The sequence below is a fragment of the Vollenhovia emeryi genome, unplaced genomic scaffold (assembly GCF_000949405.1).
Source record: "Vollenhovia emeryi isolate VEMERY1.0 unplaced genomic scaffold, V.emery_V1.0 DF939160.1, whole genome shotgun sequence".
NCBI classification, from domain to species: Eukaryota; Metazoa; Arthropoda; class Insecta; order Hymenoptera; family Formicidae; genus Vollenhovia; species Vollenhovia emeryi.
This window is the reverse complement of record NW_011967206.1, coordinates 1,711,830-1,724,072: the sequence shown is the minus strand read 5'-3', so window position 1 is coordinate 1,724,072 and position 12,243 is coordinate 1,711,830. Positions and strand designations below refer to the sequence as shown.

General features: G+C 47.3%; 2 protein-coding genes across 4 annotated transcripts; one reads left to right on the top strand and one right to left on the bottom strand.

Moving 5' to 3' along the window:
• Window positions 1-363: 363 nt before the first annotated feature.
• Window positions 364-2,038, bottom strand: LOC105564756 (nucleoporin Nup37). Of its 2 annotated transcripts, XM_012017398.1 has the most exons (5): window positions 2,019-2,038; window positions 1,645-1,853; window positions 1,124-1,321; window positions 700-1,067; window positions 364-624 (listed from the first exon to the last, which is right to left on the bottom strand). In XM_012017398.1, exons 2-5 carry the CDS (start codon window positions 1,792-1,794, stop codon window positions 372-374), a joined length of 969 nt encoding a protein of 322 aa, XP_011872788.1. In that variant the 5' UTR covers window positions 1,795-1,853; window positions 2,019-2,038; the 3' UTR covers window positions 364-371. The 2 variants fall into 2 exon arrangements, with proteins under 2 accessions (XP_011872788.1, XP_011872787.1); XM_012017397.1 differs by lacking the exon at window positions 2,019-2,038 and having other exon boundaries at window positions 1,645-1,912.
• Window positions 2,039-2,160: 122 nt separating this feature from the next.
• LOC105564753 (exportin-5) lies at window positions 2,161-11,991 on the top strand. 2 transcript variants are annotated; one of them, XM_012017393.1, is made up of 9 exons: window positions 2,161-2,426; window positions 3,796-4,490; window positions 4,584-4,892; window positions 4,989-6,443; window positions 7,519-7,773; window positions 7,896-8,019; window positions 8,134-8,470; window positions 8,843-9,212; window positions 9,419-11,991. In XM_012017393.1, the coding sequence occupies exons 2-9, from the start codon at window positions 3,807-3,809 to the stop codon at window positions 9,578-9,580; spliced, it is 3,696 nt and encodes a 1,231-aa protein (XP_011872783.1). In that variant the 5' UTR covers window positions 2,161-2,426; window positions 3,796-3,806; the 3' UTR covers window positions 9,581-11,991. The 2 variants fall into 2 exon arrangements, with proteins under 2 accessions (XP_011872783.1, XP_011872782.1); XM_012017392.1 differs by lacking the exon at window positions 2,161-2,426 and having other exon boundaries at window positions 2,535-4,490; window positions 4,989-6,392.
• The last annotated feature ends 252 nt before the right edge of the window (window positions 11,992-12,243 follow it).

Below are 12,243 nucleotides of genomic sequence, written 5' to 3'. Positions count from 1 at the left end.
GATTCTTATATTTGAGGATCGTTTTAAATATCTCTTATAAATATTTAAGCGGGGAGCACATACCTTGGCATAAACTTATGCGTAAAGAATTTGATTGTCCAATTCCTTGTGCATTTGCTCATGGACCAAACAATTTCTTAATGCACTTGTACAAAAGTGTGCTCCCTCGCTTTAGCCAGTAAAAGGATCTGTACAGCATCCATACGGATCATTACTTGACTAAATACAACGTTAAATGTAATCATTGACTACAAGCAGGCCTCAGTACGCACTAGTGCAAGCAATTGAATTCGCTATGTAATATCCGAAGTTCCGGAAAGTTGAGAGAGAAAAATAGGGGAATTTCCCCACATGATTGTGCTCGGTGTATCCTAATTTATATTTATTCTCCAGAAACATAGCTCTCTATCACTTGCAGCACAAACGTAGGGCAACTTATAGTGCCACGTCATACCGCCGATTAATTTCACCTTTCCACACAGTACCACTACTTTCGATCTCAAATTGACGACCTTCAGCAAGTTGTCCGGCCATCCGATGCTCGATACCAGGTTTTCATTCGCGTGTGACACTCTTACCGTCAGACCGCCTTCCGTGTGAAGCATTCGCTCGTCAAGGGGACGGCTAGAATTGAGAATAAACAGAGTAAATCGAATGAAGGGACGACGTAGGAGGATTTAGAGTTAAATTTCCTGCCACCTCGGTCTGGAGACGTCCCAGAGCAGCAATTCTCCCGCGGCCATCGACACGACTTTCAGGGGATTGGGCCCCCAGTCGGCCGCGGTCAGCGGAACGGCCCCGGAGTCGAGGGACATGATCGCTTGTTGGCTCCTGACGTTGTACATGCGTATCAAGCCGTTCTTCTCCGCTACTAGCAGCTTGCCGGACTCCTCGCCGTGCCAGCACACGCTCATACCAGGTGACGTCAAGTAAAATGTGGACACGCACTTTTGGCTCTCCTTGACCGCCCACAGCTTGCACGTATGATCGTCGGAGACCGACGCTAGCAGCTCACCCTCCAGTTCGTAGGAGATGGCGTTTATGTAATCCTTGTGGTCGTCTAAAATCTTTAAAACACGGCGTCAAACATTTTGCAAGACTCGGCGTACTCTTGTCCACCTACCTCGTACTTGTCAACGTCGTTCAGATTGCTGTTGTACAATCTTATCTTGAAATCCGACCCGGCGACGCAGAACGTCAGGATCTTGGGGACGATGCTCAGGGAGGTCTCTGGACTCCAGGCGATCGTGTGGGGCCTGGCGTCGTGGTTAAACGTCCTGACCGGATTGTACGCCACGTCTTCCACTGCGTCGTCCTCATCCTGCGGTTTTAAAGTACAAGTTAATTCCGTTTCAATGCCAATTTTCCTCACGCCCGCACGTTGAAAAATTTCGCTAGAATCTGGGGCCCGGCGAGGCGGTTCCGACAGGATTAATCTTCTCTCGTCGAAGCAAAAGCGGATTCAAAATACAGACCCGTGTCTTTGGTACAAGCTGTGGCGCGATACCAAAGCGCGAGTTAACTCTGTCAAAGCCCCATCGCGCGCCTCGCGAATTGTCCACGCGACCTGTAGCGAAATTTTCCCCCCCAAGAGCGACACCGAGGAACTCGCTGCGCCCGCCCCGGGGCTCTCCTCGCGCGAACCTGAAATCTGACGGTGCCGACGACGATCGTGTTGGCGAGGGCGACGCAGACGAGGTGCTGCGACCACTCGTACGGCGAGAGCTCCACGCAGTAGATCCGCTCGCAGAAACTCCGTTTGAATGTAGGCGGCGTGGTGACTGCCTCGTCCATCCTCTCCGTCCGCGGTGCCGTGCGTGTGCGTGCGCGCGGCGGCACAGAACCGGCATAACCTACGAGACGGAGACAGGTTAGTTCCGCGCGACCCCGCCGCTCGATCGTCAACGGCACGGGGTAGGAGAGGGACAGTCGCAGAAGCGCGCGTAAGTACGCCGGGGGGGTGGGGGGGGGAACGATCGGAGGCGAAATAGATCGCGCGCGCGGCGTCGCTCGCTCACCGCGTGTCGGGGACGGGAAAAAGAGCGCGTGCACGCACACACGCCCGGTGTCCAGCTAGATTAGGTTAGGTTTAGGGGTTGGCGCGGCGCGGCCACACGGCGCCGAGAGGGCAGCACGTGATCGCGCGTACGTGCGATATACCGTCGTCCGGCCACTAGCGCGCTGAGCGTGTGCCGCCGCCGCTCACACACGTCCCCGGAAAAGCGAGTGCGCGCGGAGCGGAGAGCCTGCTGTGGCGAGCGTGGCACGCGCGATCGTCGCCTCGACTCTGCGTTCCCTCGCGCCCGCTCTCCCCCCGCAGGACGGCGCCGGGCCGGGTATGAATTGAGCCGCGCGGCGCGACGCCGGAGAGCATCCACGCGGCCCCGCCAGGCTCCCATCTCGTACCGCAGTTTCGCGTCGCCCAGGTGAGTGCCCGAGCGGAGCGAGCGAGCGGGCGGGCGGCGGTGTCGAGGCATGCTCGGCGCGCGCGGCGCGCCCGCCCGCGAGTCTCCTTCCCGGGGAGCGCGACGCCGCCGCCGCCGCCGTCGTCGGCCCCGTCCGCACCCTCGCGCGGGTGCGCGCGCGAGGGAACCTCGCTTTCATTATTTATACCGGCTTATTGACACCGCGTCCGCGGTGTCTTGCATCATCCCGGGCGAGATTGCGCCAAATGTTGCACGTAGATAATCGGAGGAGGAGGACAGCTCGGGTCAACGAAGCGAGTCTGGGTCGTGAATCGTTAAAGTCAACCCGCTGGCTCGCGACGATGCCGGGGTCGTCGATCGCCGATCGTTCCCGAGGAAGAGCCCGCGCCGGGAACGTTCCCTCTCGCGTTGAGCGACGCACATATGTTGTCGATCGCTAGAGACGGGACGGTAAATTTTCATTCCCTCCGCCCCTCATTTCGCTCAACTTCTCCTCTTTATCCGATACTAAGCTATTGTGTTGTTGAAACTTACGGACGACCCAACCGGCTAGTTACTTCGTTTGTTTATTACACGACGTTTCGACCCTATTTCTTGGGGTGCTTTTCACGTGGCGCTGAAATGAAATAACGTAGCTGTACCTTTGGTTCAATTGCTCGCCAATTGGTAATCATCTTACCCGCTGACCTTGGTTACTCTATTGTAACTGTATTAGATTAAGTTTTATTTAAGTCATATTAGTGCAATTTACTAAGTTGCACCGACGAAGGTGCTGCGACACCGAAACGGTCGCTTAAAATATACGCCGAATATTTAAGTACATATGGACATTCACCTTCCATTGCCCGTATGATTATTGGCCTGTTGTTTTTCCATTTGAAATAACGTAAGTTGATAAGTAAAACGGCTAGGAGTCGAGCACCTAAGGTCAGTCATCGTCATCGATTAAGACAGAGTCGAATTGTAAAATGTACGCATATGTGCGCTGTGCTGGGCTCCAACTAACTCCAACTAATTCGTTAGTAATGTTCTTGGGAACGATACAAGGTGATATTGCGAACTGTACAGTTTGGATTGCACAGTCATATATTACATTTAAGTTTTCGGCGTCTGTTTGCAAATTTAACGTGTTATCGGTCTTCCCGATAAAAACATTTCGGCAATCTCTCTTTTTCTCCCCGAGGCGCTCGCTATGTAAAATTCCTGGTTTCGACCAATTGAACTCGCGATCATGCAATACACGGTGTTTCGCTCCGACCGCGGAGCGGCAGCTTTCGTCCTTTTTCGATGTCATTTCTGTGTTCTTTCTTATTGTATTATGAAGGCCCTTTAAACGTTACTTATCCCTTGAAATGGCTTGCATTTTCAGTGCAAGCAGGAATGGAGTTCGGGGTGGGCGATGTCGCCCAGATATCGGCAGAACTGGCCCGCGTGGTCGAGATGATGATGTCACCCGGCATCTCCCAGCCGCAACGTCTGGAGATGTACAACGCCTGCGAGCGGTTCAAGGAGACCTCGCCGTTGTGCGCGCAATGCGGCCTCTACCTGGCGCAGAAGTCGCCCGAGCGAAGCTCGGTGGTGCGCCACTTCGGTCTACAGCTGATGGAGCACTGCGTCAAGTATCGGTGGACGCAGATCTCGCAGTCGGAGAAGATCTTCATCAAGGAGAACGCGATGAAGCTGCTGCAAGAGGGCACCGAGCCGCTGCTGCAGGAGGAGGCGCACATCAAGGACGCCCTGTCGCGCGTCGTCGTCGAGATGATAAAGCGCGAGTGGCCGCAGCAGTGGCCGACGCTGCTGGCCGAGCTCAGTCAGGCGTGCACGCGCGGCGCGAGCCAGACCGAGCTGGTCCTGATGGTATTCCTAAGACTGGTGGAGGACGTGGCGCTTCTGCAGACGCTCGAGTCTAACCAGAGGAGGAAGGACATATATCAGGCGCTGACTACAAACATGGCCGAGATCTTCAGCTTCTTCCTGAGTCTCATGGAGCAACACTTTTCAGAGTTTCAGGAGAAGAGTGCCTTAGGACAGAGCCAGGCTGCGGTGCACAGTAAAGTCGTTGAAGTAAGTTCCTCGCGTCTGAAAAGACGAGGACACGCGCGTAGGCGACACGGCTCGTTCGCAACGAACCTGAAATATTTATTGCTGTCACAACAGGTGGTGCTGTCTACGTTAACCGGATTCGTCGAGTGGGTTTCTATAAATCACGTGATGGCCGAGGAGGGGAGACTGTTGCAGATACTGTGCCTCCTGCTGGGAAATCCTATATTTCAGTGTGCCGCCGCCGAGTGTCTGCTTCAGATTGTAAATCGCAAGGGCAAGGCCGACGATCGAAAGCAGCTGATGATCCTGTTTTCGGAGGAGGCTTTGAGATACATTAATAACGCGGCCACTGCCCCGCCGCCTCTCGCTGGACCTACGAATTTCCACGAAAACCACTACTTATTTCTGAAGAAGCTCACACAAGTACTTGCCACGATAATCTCTATCAGCGAATGAATTTGCGTACTCGTAGTTTCGTCGCGGGAGCTCGCTCGTCATTCACGCCGATTGTTGTTTCAGGTACTGACTGGCATGGCGACGCAGCTCTGCGCCGTGTGGGGAAAGGACGACGCCTCCAGCGTGCGGCCAACGCATTTCAATCTCTTCCTGGACACCGTGCTCACGTTCACCATGTATCCGAGCCTCACGCTCACGCATTTAGCGAACGCGATTTGGGTGATGATATTCAAGCACGAGCAGATCAAGACGGACTCGCTGCTGCTCACGTACGTGCCCAAGTACGTGGAGCATACCGCGCCCAAATTGATCCGCGTCACGTATCCGCATGGCAGACAGAGCAACGGCATGACCACGTACTGCCTCGTCGATTACGACTCGGAGGAGGAGTTCAACGTCTTTCTGCACCGCTTCAGAATGGACCTGTTGGAAGGATTCAGGCACGCCACTATGGTGGCGCCTCTAGTGACGTTCACTTACGTGCAACAGTGGCTGACCGCGAAGATCACCAAGGGCATGATGAATCTGCAATACAAGAGCGACCAGAACGACCGAGAGTACCTCGAATGGGAGGCCCTCGCGCAGGCATTGGACTCGGTCGTGTCCAGGATCTTGCTGATCAACGAGCGGCCGAACGTGCAGACCGGCTTACAGCTGTTGCAGCTCTGTCTAGATTATTCACCGCAAGACCCTTTGATCTTGTCCGCTCTGTTGTCCTGTATAAGCGCTCTCTTCGTGTTCCTGTCGATGTCGACCGGCTCGATGGCCATGCCGGGCGTCGCTATTCTACCGCGCGTCCTCGAGAAGATCTTCGCCGCGTTGGTATTCGAGGTGCCCGGTGAGAATGAATGCAACCGATCGCGCGCGGCCAAAAATGTGCGGCGACATGCGGCCAGTCTTATGGTGAAGATCAGCCTCAAGTATCCGCTGTTGTTGCTGCCGGTGTTCGAGCAGATTCACACGATGGTGCGCAGTCTGACCCGGGAGCCAAGCCCGTTGTCTCGAATGGAGAGTGTCATGCTGTACGAGGCGCTGCTCCTCATCTCGAATCACTTCTGCGACTACGAGAGGCAGACTCGATTCGTCACGGAGGTGATCGGCGATACGTCCAGCAGGTTCATCGCGCTCGGCAGGGAATGGTTTGGGGGACCGTTGGAGCTTATGCGATTCGTGGGGCTGGACCAACCGCCGGTGGAGAACACATTGGAGGATCCAGCCAGACGTAATCGCAGCGATCTCATGATGTGCATCTGCACTGTGCTGAGCGTGGTCAAGCGGTGCTCGATCCCGGAGGACCCGGACCGCGCGGCCAGGGGCGGCTTCGTGGCCGCGCTGAGCGAGAGCGGCAATCCGGTGTATCGCAACCCAGCGACACCTCACGTGATCTCCGTTCTGCCCACGCTTTTTACGCTGCTGCGAACGATGAACGCTCTCTTCAGTCCTGTCGCCCTCGCCACTCTATCTGAGGTGACATTTAACGTTACTCGAGTGTGCGGAGATTCAATGCAAGGACATTGGGTAAATTAAGCTTTCAAAATGGTAAATAGGGGTGCATCTTCGGGGAGGCAAGACACGCCACTTGTTAATTTTTCGGCGAGAAAAATAACAGGCGAGGACCACGATTCGAACCTGGGACCTTCCGCTTGCCAGGCGAATGCTCTTTTAACTGAGCTATTTGGCCCACACTCGAAATCTTTCTCACTTACTTTATTTTACTGAATAACACCAAAACTTATAGTCGACCAAACTGGCAAAATGTAGATGGTTCATTTGCAACATTTCGATTTAATTCCAACTCCTTATCAAGTAATACAGATAATAGGTGTCGAAGACAGTTTGTACCAGCAAATTTATAAGTCAAACTGAAAGGAAAGATAAAAGTCAGTTTGGTCGACTATAAGTTTTACATTTTGGTTGGATTTTATCACTGGCGACAATATGAATTCAAGCACGTTACTGAAGAAAGTAAGAATATAGAGGAAGGTCCCCTGTTATGAGGTAGCGGAGTTTTTACTAAATTAATAAAGTCTGTTTAGTGGAAAATTGATTGTTAAATCATGTAATTGTTGGGAAAAAAGATTTGCGATTGAATTTGGACGTTGAAACCTACTATCTCACATTTAGAATCTTATCTCATAATAGGGGACTTTCCTCTGTGTACTAGTAGCGCAACTCCAGAGCGATGCTTGGTATCTTGCTTAACGGTTTAGTAGACCATCGTATAGATGTAGAGCGGCCACACTTCCCCGAAGACCTCTAGTAAATAAATATGTTTACAACAATAGATATTTGATATCTAAAAAGATGAGTGCGAGCGCACACAAAATTTCGTCTATCTCGACGAGCGAGTAGCGAGTACCATGCAATCGCTAATCATTGCGAGTAAACCCTTATAGAAATGTAAGCGAAATAATTGCTAGAAAGTTACTGTACATCAGTAATTTATAATAACTCAATTGCTGAACTCTCGTAATTGTTCAGTGCTTTTTTCCATTCCAGTTGTTACACTTCTGTAAGGGAAATAACAGAGTTGCGTCGAATAGCAGGTGCCACGTCCTTGTTAAACAGATTATCACATATGTTTCTATTCCAGGGCTACAAAAATGCTTATGGACTTTTGGAATCGGAGAAAGCGAATCTTCTGGGCGTGAATGTAACCAACGACAATAATAGTGAAACGGACCAGGCTTTGGGCACTTCTCTGGTTCGAATGCAATCATTCCTGAGTACGATTCATGATCAGTGCTATCATATGTTAGGCAGCGGCTGTCACATGATCGGCCGCGAGTTTTACCAGCTGCCTGGACTTGCACTAGCCTTGTTGAACTCGGTCTTCTCGAACATTGAGGTAATCTAATGTTATTTTATTTCATCTCTAAATTAAAGACTCGCGCACAAAATCGTGTGATGTATATAATATACGTATAATATAATTAAATAAAACTCAAAAGATGCTTCTGTTTCTTCCAGGTGATCCCAGATTATAGACTACGACCGATTATACGCGTGTTCATGAAGCCGTTTATATACTCGTGCCCGCCGGCTTTTTACGAGAGCGTATTAGTACCTGTGTTGGCTCAAGTGTCCGTACACAGTGAGTGCTCAGGACCATTCATTTCCCTCCTTTTTTTTTTCTTGCGCTTTTCACCACGTCAAACGAAATGAAATTACGAAACGATCATATATTCCGCGTGATCTTTTTTTTCAGTGTACCAAAGATTAAGCGCAAAGTGGCAGTACATAGCGCGTCTCTACGAGTCCGGCAGCCTGGATGAGGAGAACACAGATACGCAGGAAGTCATCGACGACATGCTCAACAGGAATCTGACCAGGGACTTCGTGGATGTGTTAAAAGTGGCTCTGGTCGGCGGAGCCGCGTGCGACGCCGCTCCCCCGGATACCATGGAACAGGACAGCGGAGGAATGGCGGTGGATCCGCCTCTCTCGCGGGGAAACAGCATCGTCGCCGAGGTCGTCAGTGAGCTTGGGGCTACCGTTTTGCGTCATCCATCTACTTGTCACAGCGTCGTCCTATGCGTATTAGGGTAAGAAATAATAACAAGGGGAAAATCTATTATGAGATAGCAGATTTTTAATACCCAAATTCAATCCCAAATCTCTTTTTTGCAACAATTACACAAGCTAAAAATGAATTTTTCACTAAACAGATTTCGCTCCAAGGGCAATACATTCATGGCAGAATCAACTGACGATGCCTATTAATTTAACAGAAACCCCCGTTATCTTATATTAGAAGCCTATCTCATAATAGAGGACTTTCCTCTGTAATTGCACGAATAAAAAAGTGCCATTGTGGATTTTAGTGAAAGCGAGAGAGAATTTATTAATTCTTGTTTTTTTTTAATCTTAATTTTTTAAACATTTCTTCTCGATTGATAAATGCTCTGTATTTCTAGGGCGCTCGCATGGAACGATTCGAATGCGAGTCTCAAGGCTACGATGCTGACTGGGCCTGTGGTCCGAGCACTGGCAGCTGACGGCAGTCTCACTCCGACTATGGCGGCGCACGTCATGGTCGCCGTTCTTCAGGGTTTGCAACTGCACGGTCAGCACGAGGCCAACCAGGGCTCCCTCGTCACTCTGGGCGCACAAGTCTACGAATGCCTCAGACCTAAGTTTCCGAACATCATCGACGTGATGCAGCAAATCCCGGGAGTCAATCCTGCTGACCTGCAGCGCTTCGATGAGAAAATGTTGGTGGTCAGCACGAAAGGCAACAAAGTCGAAAAGGGCAAGAAGGATCTCTTCAAGAAAATTACTAATCAGGTACGTATGATTGCAATATTAAAAAAAAAAATATATATATATCTTTTAAAACCAATTCTTCAACTTAAAATCTGCAATTGAAGTCTTGTTAAAAGTTTCTAAAGGGAGTGGCCTCGAAAAGAAACAAAATTTATCGCGATTCTATTGTCTCTTCCAGCTGTTGTGAACAATCTAATAATGATCGGGTTTTGATGCATCTTTTACAGCTTATCGGCAGAAGCGTAGGACAATTGTTCCGCAAGGAGGTCAAAATAGACAATTTACCGCGAATAGAAGTATCCGGTAAGCCTCATCCGGTGCGCGTGGATGAGATCTCGAAAAATTCCACTGACACGGGAATAACAGCACTGTTCGCTGGATCTACGTAGCAGACCGTTTTAGAAAATCACATTTTGCATAGCTGGTCTAACTCAATAAATAATTATAAGTTATTGTAAAAAGGTCTCTTCAAAGGCGGCCATATTAATGGCGTAAAAAAAGAATCCAAGCTCGCAGAAACAACGTGTTTCTTTCTAGGAAAATTCACAATTTTTATTTATTTACGGCGACTCAGCCGTAAATGAGCCGTGTTAAAGTGTTCGAGGTATCACCTCAGATTTGTATGCGATTGCAAATTTCGTCGATTATTTTTACTTGTATTCTTCCAACGAGGGCGTTTTTAAATAAGATACATGTCGTGGTAGAATGGGAAAAGCATGCGAATTTTAACAAAATTGCAATCGTATGGAATGTCGAGATGATGCCTGCGGAACACTCGGGCGTGCCGTATCCTTACTCAGTCACTGGGTGCTCCAAATTAAGTTTCGGATTATAAATTATAAATACATAATTAATAGTACATAAATATTTATGATAAGCAATGAAGCGGAGGAGATCTTTCTGCACTTTCCTCACTCTGAAATCGATCGTAAATTTCAAACTGGCGAAGATGCAGCTACGGCGATATAAGTGTAGATAATTTTTTACACCGCACATTCTGTCGTTACTCTTATTTATTTTAATTAATTTTAAAGACTCGCGCAGGAGGAAGAACATGGCCGATGTCGTTCGCGTTCCGTCACGTTATTCAAGAATGAACATTCGATCTTTTAGGTGGCGACAGAAAATTTTTTTGATGCGTTGTCATCCTTTCAGGATCCATTTTAGTCAACATTTTTTAAAAATCCCAAACGCATTATACACAATGTCGCTTTTTGTGGCAAACACGGGATGTGCGTCAAGAAAAAGTTCGTAAGGATTGTACAATGAGACGTAAGGAAAATTGTGATAAGACTAATGTGTGATGAGTAAAATTTTACGATACACGCGAGCGAGCCGCGAAGTGAGTTTGCTTTGTATAAACAAAGAAGGAAGAGAACCGCGAGTCCGAGCTGTGACTGATGTGTGCAAAACCGAATACTAATATATTTCTCTTTTTCTTTACTCTTTTTTTTTCTTTGCTACTTTCTAAATTATGTCTCCGAAGTCCATAGTGACTGTGGCACGTTAGATCTGTTCTCTTTAGCTGAAAGCCTTCTTTATTTTTATTGGTACTTTAAGTAAGGCCCGGTTTCACCAACGTTGTTTAACTTTGAAAGGATGTATTACGTATACCTTCCCAGCAAAAAATACAGTAATCTTAAAAATTCAATATATATCGGTTGTATGAATACTTTAACGGCTGGCTATTATTGAATATTATAACAAAGATGTTAATTTTACTGATTTAAATAACTTCAACCTCTTTTTATAATTATTGACAGCGTATTTATAAATATTCTTAATAGCGGTTAAAAACTTTTGGCTGGGAATTTGCCATGAATCCAACTGCTAAAAACAAAAATCTGACATATATAATCTGCATATAGACAGAAAAATGTTTCATAACCTGTCAATCTCCAAACAATATGTTGTTTAAAATCGGAATATAAGACATTTTACAGATATCATTAAGACATCTTGTACACGTAACATCATAAGACGTCTTATAAAAGGTACCCTATATTTCTATTTTGGACAGCGTGTTGTCTGGAACGCACATAAAATTTTAAGAAATTAATAACTTGAAAACGAATCAGTCAATTGATCCAAAATTTATCACAGGTTTTCATGGTATATAAATGCACAACTTCTGTAAATTTCAGCTTTTTCCCTCTATTTTAACTTAAGTAACATACATCCTTTTCGTTCTTTGTCTCTTTCCAACTGTTACTTTAGAAAGAGACAAACATGAATTAAACTAAGATGAAAGTTTAGCGACGTTTGGTGAAACCGGGTCTAAGACGTATGCGTTCGCGATTTAGGGAGAAGAAAAGCTATACATTCGTGCAATTAAAAATGCAGCTAAAAGGAGCATATCTATTGTATTATACCACGCTAAGGATTTCGAGGTATAGTTTATTACATCGGTGTCATATATCTATATACATATAAGTATATACATATTGTATAATAAAATCTTATAGCGATTGAGCTTCTACCAGAGTAGAAGAGGACGAATGTAATCGCTCGTCTACACAACACACATACACTATATATATACATATTTGTTTGAAATCTCATGTTACACTATTCGTTGATTTTTTTCAAGGCATGGATCGACGCCGAAGAGTACGTACACGAAAAGTCGATCAACGTCTTCCTTACAGCCGAGTTTTCTCGCGAACGTTGAAGAAATTGAAAACCCGCGGTACAACATACAAATCAATTAAATTACACGATACTGTATTTACATGCAAGACGGCAGTTTTAATCAAGAGGATATGTATATGTATACATACACGATTAATGCGAGAACGTACGGACATCTGTATATTATTATTACGATCTTAATATAAATGCAAACTAACGATAAGCGCGCAAATGACAATTAACGATTTAAGAAGTAGGTAACAGATTGCACGCGAATTGTTGCGAAAATCGTTCCGAGAGAAATTCAGACGCGTATTTAGGATATTAAATCTTTTTTTAAGACCGAGAAAGGACCGTGCACACGAATCGCCATCAAGACTACTACCATCGCAATATCACATATCAAAAATGTTTTTAATCT

What these genes read in the sequence shown, in the direction of transcription:
- LOC105564753 (XM_012017392.1), top strand. Translation starts at nt 3,714, where the DNA reads ATGTCATTTCTGTGTTCTTTCTTATTGTATTATGAAGGCCCTTTAAAC. An exon ending in TGCACAGTAAAGTCGTTGAA is followed by an intron (nt 4,491 to 4,583) that starts GTAAGTTCCTCG and finishes CTGTCACAACAG; the next exon opens with GTGGTGCTGTCTACGTTAAC. An exon ending in TTCTGAAGAAGCTCACACAA is followed by an intron (nt 4,893 to 4,988) that starts GTACTTGCCACG and finishes TTGTTGTTTCAG; the next exon opens with GTACTGACTGGCATGGCGAC.
- LOC105564756 (XM_012017398.1), bottom strand. Translation starts at nt 1,794, where the DNA reads ATGGACGAGGCAGTCACCACGCCGCCTACATTCAAACGGAGTTTCTGC. An exon ending in TCGGCACCGTCAGATTTCAG is followed by an intron (nt 1,322 to 1,644) that starts GTTCGCGCGAGG and finishes TTAAAACCGCAG; the next exon opens with GATGAGGACGACGCAGTGGA. An exon ending in ACGACGTTGACAAGTACGAG is followed by an intron (nt 1,068 to 1,123) that starts GTAGGTGGACAA and finishes CGTGTTTTAAAG; the next exon opens with ATTTTAGACGACCACAAGGA.